At 32.3% G+C, this 19,090-nt stretch overlaps 1 protein-coding gene across 1 annotated transcript; it reads left to right on the top strand.

The window, feature by feature from the left end:
• The first annotated feature begins 6,746 nt into the window (after positions 1 to 6,746).
• Positions 6,747 to 18,500, top strand: LOC111698541 (uncharacterized). The gene is made up of 11 exons (XM_023468895.1): positions 6,747 to 6,833; positions 8,540 to 8,610; positions 10,284 to 10,341; positions 11,052 to 11,095; positions 13,861 to 13,934; positions 14,898 to 14,914; positions 15,070 to 15,163; positions 16,229 to 16,517; positions 17,041 to 17,147; positions 17,856 to 17,911; positions 18,373 to 18,500. The coding sequence occupies exons 1-11, from the start codon at positions 6,747 to 6,749 to the stop codon at positions 18,454 to 18,456; spliced, it is 981 nt and encodes a 326-aa protein (XP_023324663.1). The 3' UTR covers positions 18,457 to 18,500.
• Positions 18,501 to 19,090: the final 590 nt, after the last annotated feature.

Below are 19,090 nucleotides of genomic sequence, written 5' to 3'. Positions count from 1 at the left end.
ATCAAAATTATCAAAATGAAATGCTTTTATCCTCCTCGGATACTAAACAAACACTGATGCATCTTGTTTACAAATTCCACCCAGATAACTGGTTTTGATATGTACGCAGAGAATACACATCTGCAATTAACTTTCCTTGTATTATAACCTTGTCAAACACCGTTTTAAATAAAAATTAAATAAAAAATACTTTCCGTGAATTCTGGAAAGTAAATTTAAATATTTATTTCTATAAAACAAATATAAGTGCGATATCCTTGATCAGTTAAAGGCTTAAAAGGTGAATCTGACATGCCACTCTGCAAATGGGGGGTTACTGTAAACTCCGTCTACACTCTCTTTAAATCATCCAGATACAGGGGGTCCCACAAAACATGACAGTTGGTAAATAATTTGGAATGTCTTCTTCCCTATACTGTAATAGATATTAAAGACTTTTGCATTTTATTTGTTTAATAAAATCTTTTACTAAAACATATTTTACATTTTTATTTCTCTTTGGTAATTATGGAAGAAGAAATTTTAAATTATTTACCAACTGTCATGTTTCGTGGGACACCCTGCATTTACAAGAAAAAACACAAGATTTTTTAAAGATTGTCATGCTTTTACAATTCCGCCTCTTTATAATTGTTAAAAAGTGTAATAATTAATAATCTATTTGTAAAATCATGTGAGATTGTGATAAATTGTTCAATAAAATAATATAGTTGAGAGTTTATAGGAAGGAGTGAAAAAGAGAATGGTTTAGCTGCTTTAGGGNGATAGATAGATAGATAGATAGATAGATAGATAGATAGATAGATAGATAGATAGATAGATAGATAGATAGATAGATAGATAGATAGATAGATAGATAGATAGATAGATAGATAGATAGATAGATAGATAGATAGATAGATAGATAGATAGATAGATAGATAGATAGATAGATAGATAGATAGATAGATAGATAGATAGATAGATAGATAGATAGATAGATAGATAGATAGATAGATAGATAGATAGATAGATAGATAGATAGATAGATAGATAGATAGATAGATAGATAGATAGATGGATAGTCAGATAGATAAATAGATAACAGGGAAAAAAGGATCGATAGGATAGGATAGGATAGGATAGGATAGGATAGGATAGAATAGGATAGGATAGGATAGGATAGGATAGAATAGGATAGGATAGGATAGGATAGGATAGGATAGGATAGGATAGGATAGGATAGGATATGATAGGATAGCAGTTTGATTTATAAAATGAAAATTACCATAGATTCATCAAAAGTTTTAGTATTAAGGTCGAACACGATTTTTCCTTAAAATTTGGTAGGAGGTTGTCATTTTTTATACATCATCACTTTTTAATTTGTGACACACAGAAAAAAGAAATCCAAAAACAAAATTTCAGTTTAATTGCATTTTTTAGAATTAAGGAAGCTAAAAATAATCGGCTCATGAATCAGATTAATAACCACCACTCCAAAAAAATATGAAAATTTAATCAGCAGAAAAATCAAGGTTGTTCTTGCCTTTTCGGGGTGTTAAAAAAAACTGATAATTTAAATAAAAAGTAGAGATGATTGATGAAGAGCTCCCTTTCATTTTTCTCAATAAACTCTCTTTAATATAATGTATAATGGATAATAATTAAAAACTGAAATTTTATTTTGTCATTTAACTGACATATGATTGTTTGATAAAAAGCATTGAAAAGTTCACTTTTTGCCTTATTTACCCCTGAACACATTGAATATAACCTTGACATGATTTAGCAAGACAAGGATTTTTCAGAGATTTAGGTTAGAAGCGGGGGTCATACACCTCTGCCCCTTTGATAAAAGTAAATTCAACCTATTTGAAGCATAAAGTCTTACCGCGTCAAGCTTGTTGTTCAGGCTAGTCCTGTCCATAGAGACAGGTACAGTACAAACTGGGACCGGAAAGATTGACCCGGCTCGGAAATTCAAATGTACTACGGGTGCCCATGGGGTTAATTAACATTATTATTTGAAGTGTACAGTTCTCAAACCAAAAGGTTGAAATTACATAAAGTACATGGGTTATCCACATTGGATGAGACGCTTTCTTTAATGACGAAGGTTGCCTAAATGATAAGTATAACTCAGAAAGAAATGAACAATATTGCAGCTTTATAGAACCTTGAGTAAGTAAGTAAGTAAGTAAGAAAAGAATCCGAATAGTCGTCTCTAACCCTGTATGTTACAAGTTTAATTTAAGCTTGAGAGTGGGAATAAAATTAACGTTTACTATGCGTTTCTAAAATGTAGTGCAAATGAATCTCCGTGGAAAGTATGGAAAATGTTTTAAACATTTAATTTTTTTAATGTTCTTAAAAGTTCAAGATCTAATATACATAAAACTTATTACTCGAGTGTTGAAATATAAAAAAATTAATTTTATAAAACATTTTCCAAGTTGCAGTATATATATCTGGGATATGCAGTATTGTCAGTCAATACAATATGCTTGAAATATTAGCTTTATCAATGAATATATGTTTGTATGTAATCGGTTGCAGGGTGTCCTGATAAAGAGGGGAGACGACAAAATTTAAAAATTATCATTTTTTCATTTTTAATCTATATAATAAAACAAGACATTCGTATATATGTTCCCTATAGCCGGCAAAACGGGTGGACCGAATGGGCTGATTTTTTTTAGGGAACCCATGAGTACTCTGGGGGTAGCATAGGCTAAAAAATTCTATAATTTCTATCTATCAAAAATAAATTTTTTTTCTTCAAAATTCTTTTTTTTTTATTCCACGGGAAACGCCGGGTCCTTCAGCTAGTAGATAATAAATTATAGTTTGTATGGGAACAAATTTGAAAGATTATGTATTTTTCTGAATTGTGGTCTGCAGTTTTAGTTTAAAAGTATAAAAAGACATTTATCAGATTTGATCCTTGGCAACCTATGTGGGTATTAAAAAAAACATAAAAATGAAAAAAAGGACAAGAGAGAAACTTTAAATGCCCTCATCTTACCTTCTATGTACATTGTACATACATTGCACAAAATATCTTAGACAACCTTAAAATCGTCAAAACTAAGGAGTTTTAGGTCGTCATTAAAGTTTCATCCTTTGTGGGAAACCCTGTATCACAGATTTAAGGGGAGGGGACAGGGGGTAGTTTTTATCCTCATTTAACGTTTTCCTTTTATTTAAATTGTTCTGTGTTAAATTGTTAATCTTTGCTTGACTCGAAATGTCATGTCTATACTGTACTATTTCTTCTATTTGTAATAGAGGATCTTAAATACATATGTACTGGATTAAATCTAGGGGATGAAAGAGGATCAGGGTTTAAACTTTTAGAGAAAAAGTTTACGGAGAATAAAACTAAATTTTTTGAAACGTTTTTCCTTGAACTTGAGTTAATTTAAATATAAATCCCTAAAATTCCCCTCCCCCCCTCCGATTTCAAAACACTCGCTTTTTCTCCTTCTTTGTCCATAATTGTAACTGCTAAATTTGTTTAATGTTTAGTTCATATCGTCCTCGGACTTCGCAATAAGGATTGGGCATTTATGCGAGCTCTTATACGCAATATAGATCATTCCTAGCTTCATGATAAACCCTTCTATCCCTACACTGTATATCCCTGTATTCCTAGCTCCATTGAAAACCCTTTTACCCCTACATTTATGTCCCTGTATTCCTAGCTCCATGATAAACCCTTCTACCCCTACACTGTATATCCCTGTATTCTTAGCTCCATGATAAACCCTTCTACCCCTACACTGTATATACCTGTATTCCTAGCTCCATGATACACCCTTCTACCACTACACTGTATATCCCTGTATTCTTAGCTCCATGATAAACCCTTCTACCCCTACACTGTATATACCTGTATTCCTAGCTCCATGATACACCCTTCTACCCCTACACTGTATATCCCTGTATTCCTAGCTCCATGATAAACCCTTCTACCCCTACACTGTATATCCCTGTATGCCTAGCTCCATGATAAACCCTTCTACCTCTCCACTGTATATCCTTGTATTCCTAACTCCATGATTTCTACCCCTCCAACTACATATGTCAAGCTTTACCAAATAGTTCATCAACAAAAAACATCAGGGCTAGATATAAATATATAAAAATATAAAAATATAAATTTGACAAAATAATGTGGGGTTTCCCTTGTTTTGTAAATTTATCAGATAACAACACATGTTGGGGTTTAGTTATATTATTATACATTGGATAGATAGATAGATACATCTCCCCTGCTTCAATCCTTATTTACTCATCCTTACTCAGTTTAAACTGAATTTATCGGAGTTATACCCAACCCAGAGTTGATCTCATTTATCGGAGTTATACGTATACCCAACCCAGAGTTAATCTTATTTATCGGAGTTATAAGTATACCCAACCCAGAATTGATCTCATTTATCGGAGTTATACGTATACCCAACCAAGAGTTGATCTTATTTATCGGAGTTATACGTATACCCAACCAAGAGTTGATCTTATTTATCGGAGTTATAAGTATACCCAACCCAGAGTTGATCTCATTGATATCTGCAGTTAAGTGAACTTGCTCATGTTTTGCAATATGTTACACAGTTTTTTTTAGACAATTGAGGAAAGTAGGAGAATTCATTTTTAAGAGACCTTTAGTTTCAGAGTTCAACACTTTATAACTCTTAATTTGATTAGTACCCGCTCACACTGTAGTTTCAGAGCTGAAAACTTTAGAATGAGATATCCTTAATCCCGATTAGTTAATCTGAGTATCCAATGAACACATTTTTGATTTTCTTCTTAAACCGTTCTTTCTTGGATATAGTAGAGAAAAATAAAAAAACCGGTTTTTCTAAATTAGAGAGTCCCTCCCGGTCCTGTATATAATCTTTAATGGCGCGCCAAATTTCAAATTATCGCTTTCAAATACGCGACTCTGATTGGTTGAATTTTATACCAGTTTTCAGGATACAAGTACAAGATTAAGTTAGTCTCGATATTAAGAAAAAGAGAGGATCAAGCATTATCTCGAAATCCACAATTCTAAAGTTTTCAGCTCAGTAGAAGTAAATATTTCCATTCACTGTTACCGATATAAGGATTCATCTCTAATTGGATGGTGAGATAGATAGAAAGATAAACGATACTGCCATGCAATTTCTATTGGTTCAGAATAGACAACAAACACATGGCTGAACCTTTATTGGATCAGGCGCTAATGGAATCGCATACAGGAGTGATTGCGAAGAGAACTGAAAGCAGAAAATGAGTGAAGTCAACTTGCGCTTAGACTTGTATGCGATTCCATTAGCGCCTGATCCAATCATGGTTCAGTCATTGTTTGGTGTTTAATCTGAACCAATAGAAATAGTATGGCGGTAACATCTATCTTTCTATCTATCTCAATATCCTTATATCGGCGCTGTCCGTAAATGGAAATATTTACTTCTACTGAAACTATAGTGCAATCTGTTCAAATTGTTCTTTTAAAGACAATTTAATTTAATAATTCAATAAAACACTTTCCAGATGCCTTCTAATATCCGTTATATACAGAACAATTGCATGCTTATCTTCTAACAAACAGAGACAAAAATCCTTTACACTGTCGATTTAAAATTTAGTCGATATCAAAATAAAAAGATTTTAACCTGGGATTTCAAGTAATGAACAATTGGCAAATGTAGTTTTTTCCAGAAATTGGCTTGACTCACTTCTTGCTTTAATGGGACTGTAAAGGGAAAATAGGCTGAAAGCTAATCACTTTAGCTCTTGATCGCAACCCATGAAAGTTATATCTGATGTTCCTGTCTCGAGAAATTGATATAAAACTGTGTCAAAATTATACGGAAATTCATATACATACAATTTTGTATAGCAAAAGTCGTAGGTTTAAATAGATCATATTCAGCAAATACACAACCAATCTGAAAACGAAGATATCCCAGAGAAACCAAATTGTAACTTAGGTTCTCTCCGATTATTATTTCATAATTTTTATTTTTATTTTTAATAGATATACTTGTTTACTTGTGTGGTGGTTTGCAGGAGACCTCTTGGTCCATGGTGCAAACGTCTTTGGTGTCCTCTGGAAACTGCATGACTTTTCGATAAGTTATTCATCTAGTTGCTTCGTAACACAGTTCCTAATAGCACAGAAAGATAGTTTAAATGACTAATTTCTCCAATTTAGTCTTAAAAATGGTGACATTCCTGGACTCCTTGACTTCAATTGGTAAACTATACCAAATATAATTGATAATATTATTTTTAAGTACGTATTACGTCACAAGAACTCCCACCAATGAGAGTGCAGTGTACTGGTCACGTGATACAGATACAAATATAAAATTCCTAGCTACGGACCTGGTTGTTTCAAAAACATCTTACATTTTGTTTTACTTCTACAATAAGACAAGTTTAGATGGTCAAATTCATGCCACAGAACTGGTACGACGTTGTACCCTCGTAACTTCTCTTTCACATAAAAGAAGTTATAACTGAAAAGATCTCATTCTTACGTGAAAATTTACTTTAGTTTCACGTGGCTCTTCATATCAAAGTTCATCTTGCATTCCTTCCAAGTTAAATTATATTTTGTTTTGAAAATGTTAATTAAGATTTTTAAGATTTTCGTAATCCAATATGCATGTTATTAAAATACAAACTATTTTTATAATATTGTTATTTTCAACATTTTTATCAATATCTCAACATCTTTTTTAACATAATTAATTTATTTCAGAAAAATGGTATTTTTGATAATTTTGATTGGAATTTCTATAGGCTTTAGTGATGCCAAGTTCCAGATAGTTGATCATAAATACAATTCCGGGGTAAGTAGTCTTCACAATCTTTTTTTAACTAATTTTAAGTAACCTTTAATGCAAAGATGGCAATACCTGATTTTCAGCGGCATCATTGAAACCTTAATCTGATCAAAATTGTGGAAGATGCCTTCGTTTTTCTCATTCGAAAAGTGTTCTCTCTGATAATTTCTCCATTGCTTCTTATTTCTTATAATTGCATGAAATGCATAAATTCCTTTAGCATAGAAACCGCAAATAGAAAATTTAAAGAAACAAAAACATAGAAATCTAATTTATCCTTGATTAGACAGAGCTTTTCAGGGTTCCTTAGTAAATCAACCATTGCCATCTTTGCGAGAAGCTGCTTACTTGAAATTACGCTTACAGTCTTTTTTAAGATATTATTTTGTAAAAACAATATGCAACCGAGGGGAAATATACAGTTAGAACAAAAACTAAGTGTGGAATGAACGTCGTCTTTATTACACCATTTTACATAAGGGACTGCCATGATAGGGACTGTCACAAAAGTGACTGTCACAAAAGGGACTGTAACAAAAGGGACTGTCACAAAAGGGTCTGTCACAAAAGGGACTGTCACAAAAGGGACTGTCACAAAAGGGTCTGTCACAAAAGGGTCTGTCACAAAAGGGACTGTTGTGGCGCCCCTGGATTCCCGGAATGCAGTACACAGCATATTCCATACTTCACATGTTATTGTTTAGATTATGATATACTGCATCTAGTATAAATACTGTTTTTGATAAATATATATTCAGTCAGTTTATTTGATCCTATTCATTTGGTCTTATTCATTTGGTCTTATTCCTTTCGTCGCTACACTGTCACAAAAGGAACTGTCACAAAAGAGTCTGTCACAAAAGGGTCTGTCACAAAAGTGAATGTCACAAAAGGGACTGTCACAAAAGTGACTGTCACAAAAGGGACTGTCACAAAAGAGTCTGTTACAAAAGGGTCTGTCACAAAAGTGTCTGTTACAAAAGGGACTGTCACAAAAGTGACTGTCACAAAAGGGACTGTCACAAAAGGGACTGTCACAAAAGGGACTGTAACAAAAGGGTCTGTCACAAAAGGGACTGTCAAAAAAGGGGCTGTCACAAAAGGGTCTGTCACAAAAGGGACTGTCACAAAAGGGACTGTCACAAAAGGGTTAAAGGAACTGTCACAAAAGGGACTGTCACAAAAGGGTCTGTCACAAAAGGGTTTGTAACAAAAGGGTCTGTCACAAAAGTGACTGTCACAAAAGTGACTGTCACAAAAGTGACTGTCACAAAGGGGACTGTCACAAAAGGGTCTGTCACAAAAGGGACTGTCACAAAAGGGACTGTCACAAAAGGGTCTGTCACAAAAGGGACTATCATTGTAATTTTGAGTGAACTTCCACTTCAAGGTTTGTCAAATTCACAACGGTACCTTTAAAACCGTAATCTGATGAGTAATATGTAAGAAAACTTGAAAACTGCTAAAGTCTGTTGTTTTCTTCATTATTTTGTAGAAAGAAATGTCACAAAAGTCAAAAAGCCACGAAAGAAAATAGTCAGTTTAAAAAAAAAGGGGATATCTAATCCATACCTCTTTACTCAAAGCTGTAAGGGTACCGTTGTGAACCTTATATAATTCTTAAAGATATTTCAAAATAATCTCAATATATTTTTTTAATTATCAATTTATTATTCGATGAAAACAGAAAATTATATTTTGTTTATATTTAGGTTAGAATAGAAGGAGAAACACTCGAGATGAGATGTAGATCGAATAATCATTGGGAGTACTGCACTTGGAGGTAATATGCAGTTGTACAAGCTTTAGGTCAAATCACACCATGGGTACTTGAATAGGGTAAGGTAGTCATACAATTCTAGCTTCTGTATCTTACCTACGTCATAACCCGGTACAGGGCACAAAGTGGACACTGGCGAGTATACGCATGATTGTGATTGGCATTTCTTTGACGGTCTGAGAATTCTCCACCAATAGTTTTAATCAGTGACGTCAGAGGATACGGATCTTACCCCCGTACCGTATGGGCCTTTCATTCCTGCGCGAGCCTCGTTGGGATACCGTATTCCAGTACCCATGAATCACACACAGTAGATGTTGACAAAGGTTTAGTGTACTGATTACAACAGACAAACTGGGCAAAACTCAATTTTAAAAAAATTGGGGTTGTTTGTGTACGTACTGTACAAACAAGTTAATTTTTAAGGGCCTCCTTTGTTTTTTTTATTTTTTGTTAACATTTTAGGGGGGGAAATAATTAGCTATCTCTCATATCATTTAGTATTTAGTAATTGAAAATAAATCCTGCAGTGTGTGTACTGTATAGTAAACCACACTATGGGTCAAATCAAAGTATTTTATAGGGAAAGGTTAGTTTTACCACAGTCGTTGTCGTATATATCAATACAATGAAGACAACATTTTATTTCAATTTTGATTTCTAACAAGCAGGAATACACAGCTTGGACACACGTAAACATAAAAACATGGAGAAGCTGTCAGCTTCTCATTGTTTACGTGCAAACTTGTAACTTGAAAAAGTTTATTAGAAATTAAAACTTGAATGGACAAATCGTTTTCATTTTATTAGAAAAAACCGCCACCTAACGTATAACTATAGGTGAAAGAAGTTCTAGTTGGATCAATTTAGTTGTTATGAGAAATGGTTTTTCCCAAAACATTATAATTTAATTGTGCCGATCTGGGGGTGCTTTCCAATGAAAATGAGATAAAAGATAGGTCATACAAGACTTTTTTAAGGGGGATTTTTGTCCATTTGTATTTTTATAAACTGGGTATTGAGATTTTAAAAATTTTAGTTTAAGAAAAACGAATATTTTCATTAATTATTCATAATAGAATTAAATAAAATACACTCTCAATTATGTGTCAAAAATGAAAACGAATATGACGTTACATCTTGTGTTCTGAAATTTTGTTTGCACTGGAGTGATATCAAATATGGGTACTTTGATATTTAAGGATAAACAGTTATTCCCCCCCNCCTCTTCCAACTCCAAACGTCCTGGATTATTGTCTTTTGATGCCCCCCTCCCGGGATAATTTTTAAAGACAATCATGACTTGACTCGTCTTCTCCAAATGTTATATATGTTGTATGTCATATATGTTATAGAAAGTATGTCTATTCGTATATTTTTGTTTGTAACAAAAAATAAATAATAATAATAACTTAATCAAAGTTTTCCCTGTAAGGAATTACTATGAGCACCAAATTAATTAATTAATTAATTATTTATTAATTAGTTAAAGGAATTGATTAAATTAACTAAAGAAATATTACAGGAATTGAGTCAATTGTCATGATTAAATATTGTGTGAATTAAGTTACAGGTCAAAATGTTACTAACACTCAATTCCTTAATTCGAAAATCTGCATATCCCGATGTTCACAACATGTTCTCTTGCTGATATGGTAAGAAAAAGTATTGTTTAGACATATAACTGGTTCTGGAGGGGTCAAACAATGCGATTTTGAATGGAAACGTATGACGGTAATGTTTTTCTCCTATTTCAATTTAATTATTTAATTCAATACACACCCCCTAGCTTTAATTTGGTTTGGTAGAATTTTCCAATTTTGATTGCGAGGCCTTCATTGAAAAGTATTTATAAAAAAAGGGTTAATAGAGGTTATTGCATCTTTCTGCTGTCAATGTTGTAACCTAAATTCTATAACCTTCTTTTTTTTCCTAATTTAAGACTTAAGTACAATTTTTTTTAATTCTTTTAATTTATAATATCATAGATACAACAATACTGATAGAACACTGGAAGTTGTCTTTTCAAAACTCCTTTGTGCTTCTGCTTCAGCTGGTTATTGTGAACGAAACCCCACTAAATCTTGAAAAAACAACATCTATTGTTCTATCTGTATCGTTATTAATCTATGTATAATATCATTTAAAAAAGAATATTTTCATAAAATGGCTCAACATCATATCAAAATTTTTAGAGAATGTAAAAAACTCAGTTTGCCAATTTTTCTAAAATCAGATTAAAGATTTTTTCGATTTAGAAATGAATAATTTCCAAAATAAAATAAAATTATCGGTTTGTGATTGAAACTCTTAAAGATGAAGCATATAGTTGGAAGAACGGGAGGGTTTAACATCGGCTTATATCTTGCCGATCAGGTACAAGTTGAAAACCGGTTTTCAGGTAAACAATAACAAAAAAGTAAACAATAACAAGATTAATTCAGGGAAAGGTTCAAGTGATGGATTGCCACTCTGAGGTCTCTCACAGGAATTTGAATTCTCATTGACACATATTTTTACAGTTAGAACCAGAAAACGTTGAAATAGGAAGACGAATTTTAAAATTAAGTTATAACTTTAAAAATTCCAATGTGCATGATAGATATCAGTGCAGTGAAGGCAGGCTTATTTCTAATGTTTAGTAAAAATGTTGCTTTGTAACAACATCAAATGCACGTAAGTATTGCTAAAATGTCGTCTTTACATTCCTTTTTTTCTGGTTATAACTGTATTTTTGGGTTCTTCTTTCAACATGTAAATAAAAAGGGTTACCCAAAAAAAATGAGGCTTCTGAGACGATTGTACAGAATTTATTCAACCTTTTTCCTTACCTTAGTGGTTTCCTGTAGATGTAAACTTGTCTCTTAGTGGTTTCCTGCAGATGTAAACTTGTCTCTTAGTGGTTTCCTGCAGATGTAAACTTGTCTCTTAGTGGTTGTAAACTTGTCTTTTAGTGGATTCCTGCAGATGTAAAATTGTCTCTTAGTGGTTTCCTGCAAATGTAAACTTGTCTCTTAGTGGTTGTAAACTTGTCACTAAGTGGATTCCTGCAGATGTAGACTTGACTCTTAGTGGTTTCCTGCAGATGTAAACTTGTCTCTTAGTGGTTGTAAACTTGTCTTTTAGTGGATTCCTGCAGATGTAAACGTGTCTTCTTTTGTTTAATTTTTATATACCATTCAAGTAGGGTTGTTAATCGTTTTTGTAAACGATCGTTAAACGATCGTTAAACGATCGTTTTTTGTTTCGTTTTCAAAACGATCGTTTCGTTTTCGGAAAAAAAACTATCGTTTTTAAAAACGACCCACTCGTTTTGAACTTTTAGAAAACGAATAGCGATCGTTTTAGAAATCGATCGTTTGTATTAAAACGATTTGCGACCGTTTTTTATACGATTGTTTTTTAAAAAAACGTTCGTTTTTGAAAAACTATCGTTTTAAAAAAAATTTATTGACAATTATGTTAACAATCGTTAACGAAGGATTGTCGTTAAAGATCGTTAACGAAACGACGAACTTTATCAAAACGGTCGTTTTTGAAAAAAAAATTACATGCAACTTTATTGAATGTCGTCTTACATGAAGTTTCACAGTTGTGGGGGGAGTTAAAACTCCTTGATATTTTCTTTAAAACTACTCAATGATAAGTACAGATGCCCTTCAGGTCGGTTTCCTCTCTTAGTTAACAATCGTTAACGAAGGGGTCGTCGTTAACGATCGTTAACGAAGGGTCGTCGTTAATGATCGTTAACGAAGGTTCGTCATTAACGATCGTTAACGAAGGGTCGTCGTTAAAGATCGTTAACGAAACGACGAATTTTATAAAAACGATCGTTTCGAAAAACGAGCGTTTTGAAAAACGAGCGTTTTGAAAAATGATCGTTTTAAAAACGATCATTTTAAAAAACGAACTTTTTAAAAAAACGATCGTTTTCAAAAACGATCGTTTCGTTTTCGATTTTTCATCGTCGTTTTCATAACGAAACGATCGTTTTTCTGAAAAATGAAAACGTTAACATCCCTACATTCAAGTATATCTATGAAAGAAATCTAAATTTTATCTGATTTTTATTATTGCTAACCCTATTTAGTCTGACGTCAGATTTACTGGCTGGTTTCTTGGGGGGGGGGGGGTCCAATTGACCTCCCCCTTTTTTCTTATTGTGATACAAATCTATAACATTTGATACGTTTTTGGAAAGCCCTACCTCAATAATCTGCAAAACATGGCAAATTTGCAAAAATCCAAATATTTATTGCGAAATCGCGATATTAGGTAAAAAATGTGCAAAAACAATATCTCAAATTTCAACAAATTATACATTTTTGGAAATGCCCTTGGCCCAGCAAATTCAAATGTGCAAAAAAATTTGCAAAATTTGTTTAACCTAAATTTGTATTTAAGAAAAACTGAAAATGTGAAAATTCCCTTTAAAGAAGTCTGTGCAAAAATCTGAGCAAAACATCTTTGCAAAAGTTGTTCAATTTGCTTGCTTTTGTCATAGGCTTTCTAAAGACCTATAAAATGTTGAAATCCAATAATTGGAAATAGGTCTAAATATACATTTAGTCTGGTGTAGGTAAAATAAGGCATTTAGGCAGTGTGCTTGAGGACTCGAGCAGTAGGTATAAAAGCCCAGCTTTTAGCCTGAATTTAGAAGCATGCGTTAGTTAGAAAAGCCACAAAATTTGAGCTTCATAGCTTTTTGATGCTTTATGAGTTATCGTNCCCCGACCAATAGGGTTAAAAGGACCGATCACTTTTTTGGTGATTTCTTCGGCCAAAGTTATCTTTGAAATTAAGTAATACCAATGATTTCAGTGGAACGATGATTAATCTTTTTATTTATTCAATAAACTATTCAGTTCACCCTAAATTACCCAAATAATGTTAAATGAACTTTTTTATCAGTTTCCATTGTTTATATTTCAACTATTTTATTTTTGAGAGATCATAATTAATATTTAATGTTGTAACAAAATTTTGACATTTGTAGTACATTGCGCAAAATTTTATGCCAAAATAAAAAATTTTAAAAGTCGGTAAATTTTTTTTTTTAAATCGCATGAATTAAGCTGAAATCGTTATCAAAGTAAAAACGTTGTACAATGTAAAAAAGGGATCAAAAATATCTTGTTAAGCCTCTCAATAAAAGCAAACCAAAAAACGACGCCCATCACTCATATCTATATTTTTGGGGGTTGTTAGTTCAAGTTTTTTATGTAAAAATATCAACTAGAATTTGAACCCTAGAGTATCTGTATCGGGAGATTATGAGAAACATGAATGCGGACTTAAGATAGAAAACATTACAATGGAAGATTCAGGTATAGAATAAGAAACCAGGGAGAACCAGAAAACACTGGAATAAGATGACGGCTTATAGACTTAGGTTATAGCTTTAAATAGTATAATGAGTACAGTTGGCGCAATAATTGTGCAGTGTACACAGATCAATTTGACCTAATAAACGATTTTGTAAGTTATTAGCCAAACTATTTCCTTTGTAACATGCAATATCAAATACCCTTAAATACTGCGCTAATGTCGACTTCATATTCCATCGTTGTCTGTTTCTCACTGTACAAACAGAGAAAGGTTAACAAAAATTATTAAATAAAAAGACTGTTAACAATAAATTTGTATGGTAGTATTAAACAAATCAGAATTTAAGGAATTTGATCCGCATCTCAAATCCGTCAAAACCGGTTTCAATTGAGCGCCGGCTTAAATCTTGAAATACTGAATACAATTTTAAGTGGAACCAACCAATTGAGCCGCGTCTCTCAGAATGATTGCTATTTTAACTTAGAATTATATTATTACATACTACTTGGAGTGCCCAGCGTTGCCCAGGTTTATAGTATTATTCAAAGTCAAAGTTAGTCCTGGCATTTAACCGCGCTTAGTACTAAATCGTAATTTTATCTGACGCCTTTGAGCTTTAAAAAATTTCAAAATTTGTTTAGCCTATTGTGACCCCCAGGGTACCCATGGGTTTTCCTTAAGAAAAATGTCAGCCAATTTTGTCCAGCCGTTCGGCAAGTTTTAGCAAATAAATATATATATATATATATATATATATATATATATCTTATAAAACTCAATTTATAATGATTTGGTTGAGCTCTCTGCTCCCTATTTCATTACATAATCATCAGGGTTTAATGAAGCAGTCGTTTGCGTGTTTAATTCGTAGTTCAAGCATTCACGGTTACAAAACACTGTGTCTATGAATTTTTTTTTATATATCTAAGGATTATAAAAAAGTTTAAATTTTTTACTTTCAGGAACATGGGAATGCGAGGTAAGATAAAAAAATGAAAAAATTATGATATTAATAGTAATAATAACAATAATAATAATACTAAAAATAAAAAAAATAATAATAATAATAATAATAATAATAATAATAATAATAATAATAATAATAATAATAATAATATTAATAATGCCTGCAAGATGGAGGAGTATATACTGCTAGGGGGAAAAGGATCAGGAGCTAAGGATGAACATATTTTTAATATCGAGGTTCATCAAAAAACTACAGAACCAGGTAACAATTATCTCCCCCCCCCTTCATCCCACACTTATGTAACAGTTTGGCCCATGTGCATACAAGCAGTGACTTTTGATCACAATTCAACTTGATGTTAAACATTAATTTTTCTCTTTCTCATTTGTCTACGTTTTGGTTGATTGAAAAGTTTAAAAGAAAAAGTAAAAAACGGACAATGGAGTTTAAAGATGTTTAATTATAGAGCAAAACGTATATAGCAAAACGTACAGAACAAAACGTACAGACGAAAACTTATAGACGAAAACTTATAGACCAACCGTATAGACCAAAATGCATAGACCAAAACTTATAGACCAAAACGTGTAGACCAAAATGTATAGACCAAAAAATATAGACCAAAACGTATAGTCCAAAACGTATAGACCAAAACGTAAAGACCAAAACGTACAGACCAAAACTTATAGATCAAAACTTATAGAGCAAAACGTATAGACCAAAATGTATAGACCAAAACGTAAAGACCAAAACCTATAGACCAAAACGTATAGACCAAAACGTACGGACCAAAACGTACAGACCAAAACGTATTGACCAAAACGTACAGACCAAAACTTCAAGACCATAACGCAGTTGAATTTAAATTTAATAAACAAACGCATATAGTTGATTCCTGGGTGAGCCAATCAATCATGTTTTAGACTAGAAGTATATCTTCTCTAATCTTCATGCAGAGTGAGATCAATAAAACTAAGGAATGTGAAGACGACTGTTAGATTATTAATAGACCATTAAATATTATTAACAGTAATTGTGCACTATGCAGTGTACATACGCCATTTCACTTAATAAGCTGATTTTCAAGCACTTCGTAAAACTGTACTTGATTTTTAGCAAGAACAAGCAATACCATCAAATGCACAAAAGATTGCTCAAATGCTGCCTTCCTATTCCACAGTTTTTTGGCACCACTGTATTCACTTAAATTTCACTAAAAGGAGATCAATACTTCATTTGTCTCATTTATGATTAAATCAATTTTAGACTACTGAGAAGCAATGATTTTCGATGTTTTTAAAAAGCGTTTTCTATGATTTTTTTCAGTTGTGCAATCCTCAACCAGTGCATCAGCTGACTCCACCACAACAGCTGAGTTTGTGACAACAGCTGACTCGGTTACAACAGCTGTCGACGGTTCATCAATTGAGTATAATTATGATGAACCTGATCTATCCGTTGAAGAACATCTCCGTCATGAAGATTTTGAGAACAAGATTGTGGATGAAAGCGATCTTGAATACACAGCAGATTCTGAAAATGATTCTGATGCTCCTATTTATGAACCTAATGATTATGATGATTTGAATACAACAAAACATCATGGTAATTCAAGGTAGGAAAATAGAATTACTTAAAGATTTTTTTTACAAATTGAGCAAGAGTCGATATATTTTTTGCATTATTACGTCATATTGTACAATATCTGGACTCTCAAGTCATCTGATATTTTTGAACCTTGCAATATTAACGTGAATTATTTTAGCTGAAAGCATTTCTTTTGTAAAACTCTGCACTCTGGAGTCAATTTGGTAATGTTTTAAATTGGATATTTTAGTATTTAGTTTTTTTTGTGAAAAATTTGCCACCTCCTCTGCTCAAACCATTTGTTTAGATTGATAGTTTTAACCCAGACTTTAATCAGAAACAGAAACAGAAACCTGCACCGATAGTTACTCCCTCCATTTACCCGTGCTCAGTATCAAATCGTGATGTTAGCTCAAGGCACACCCGAGCAACCCATATTGGTTCCCTAAACAATACAACAATTCCAGTCCAGCCATTTTGCCAGCTATAGCAAAAATTATTTATATATTGGCGGAGAGCTTTATTTATATTTAATTATGTTTCTTGTTCAGTCGTTTAAGTGGTGAGGAAGTAACTGGTGAAGAAGAGGAAGGAGAAGTTGGTCTCATCCTAGGAACCTGTGCTGCTCTTGCCTTAGTTACAGCCGGGGTTATAACAGGTACACCTCCAGATTTCGCCCAGTTGGTAAGTGAATTTAAAGGGTGGTGTTAAGTCAGTGTTTAACTCAACTCATCTTTAAGTCTAGTATCTGTTTGCTACCACTTTAATAAACTGAAAAATATTTAATTTTGAAAATTGAAATACACCTTTTATGGTGTCACTATCTGTACATTTCAGACAAAGAATTTTTTTTTTGAAAATTTGAAAATTTGAAAACTATTCATTAACGCTCTCATAGAAGAAAAACACAGCAAATGTCAATTACTAAACTACAAAAATCGCGCTTCAGTCGTTCCAACATATAAATGCTTAGTGCTACAAAAAGTATTTGTGAGTTATTGATGCAATTGCAAACACGATATCCAAGATTTATACATATCTAGCTGAAGGAGATTGCCCGTGGAAAAAAAAATAAAAATAAAAATTTAAAACAAAAAATTTAGAATTTTTTCCGCCTATAACACCCCCCGGCTACCTTTAAGTTTCCACAAAAAAAAATTTAGCCCAATCGGTCCAGCCGTTTGGCCGGCTATAGGCAATATATATATACGAATGTCTTGTTTTATTATATAGATTATCATAGCTGTCTGGGTGCCTTTCAGACATACTTTAAAATGACGGGCCAGCACGTTGTCGTATACTTAGCATTGAATAATTGACAAATGCTTTATTTGTCAAACGCCATTAATTCTAAAATTTGTTTTAGTTCTTGTTTTTCTGAAGAGAAGGATGGATTTTCATGATATCGTAAAAATGCAAAAGGTAAAAATGAGAAGATGACGGATGTTAAACTTTAATACTTTTACAAACTATAAAAATTCACATAACAATTAGGACGAACAATTTTTGAAATCCGTCTGATTGGACTAACTAGGTATCTTTCATAGAACATGCAGAAACATATGTGAACTAGAAAACACTTTATCCAAATTTTTCTCTTTAAAATCCATTGTTTTCATTTAAAGCTTTTCCACAAAAAGACGTTTTTTTCCAGTGATTTTTTTTAGAAAACGACATCATCTTATACATTATTGATAAAATAACGCTTTCAACGGCACCGGTTGTAAATGACCACGTTTCTACATAGTTACATGACATTCTTTTTTTTTTAAAGAAAAAACATGACTTTATTCAATTAATGCCTAAATACTAAAATAATATGGTCACTTCGATGAAATTTTGTCTGGGAAAAAAATCTAATTTCTAACGAATTTCTGTTTTAGTTGAGAGAGAACGAACAGGCTGGATTTATTACAGACGATACTAACGATGTAACAATCATTGATATTTCAAGAATAGATAAATAACAAACATAATGTATTAATGCAAATAAAGTATTATTGATTTTTTTTATGATTAGTATTCTTTCAATATTAAAATGCTATGATCTGGCAAGAAATTTGTGTTATATAATTTAAACAATCAAACCGTTTTGTGAGTTAATTCTATATCTTGTATTTTCTGTACAAATTATCTTTTTAAACTATGAATGAATAAACTATATTCTTTTAAAACAATATTGTATCAAGGAGATACATTTTTATTTTTTTTTGAATTTTCGGTTCAAAGAATTCTTGTTTACTTCATATCTATCATGAAAGAAATATATTTGAAAGAGTTGGAACACTTGTTCGCATTAGTTCTTTTCGAAACCTTTTATTCCAACATTTTTTTCAAGATAATTTTCACTGTTTAGTGTTTATTGATAGTTAGCTTGTTAAAAATAATAGATTAGTGTAAAAGGGAAGATATCAAGCATGTTGATCTCGATATCCATAATACAAAAGCTTCCAGTGCTGGTGCACATTTCTGGCCCCATTCAAGGTAAAGAAAAATTTGCTTGTTTTCAAATCACTTTTGAATTATATAAATTGCAAGAAAAAGGGTCCACATTTGTTTTGCTTTTATGATACTTTTTTCTGGAGAAGCTCTTTAGTCTTT

This window comes from Eurytemora carolleeae, unplaced genomic scaffold (genome assembly GCF_000591075.1).
Source record: "Eurytemora carolleeae unplaced genomic scaffold, Eaff_2.0 scaffold33, whole genome shotgun sequence".
NCBI classification, from domain to species: Eukaryota; Metazoa; Arthropoda; class Copepoda; order Calanoida; family Temoridae; genus Eurytemora; species Eurytemora carolleeae.
This window is presented reverse-complemented; position numbering and strand designations above follow the sequence as displayed.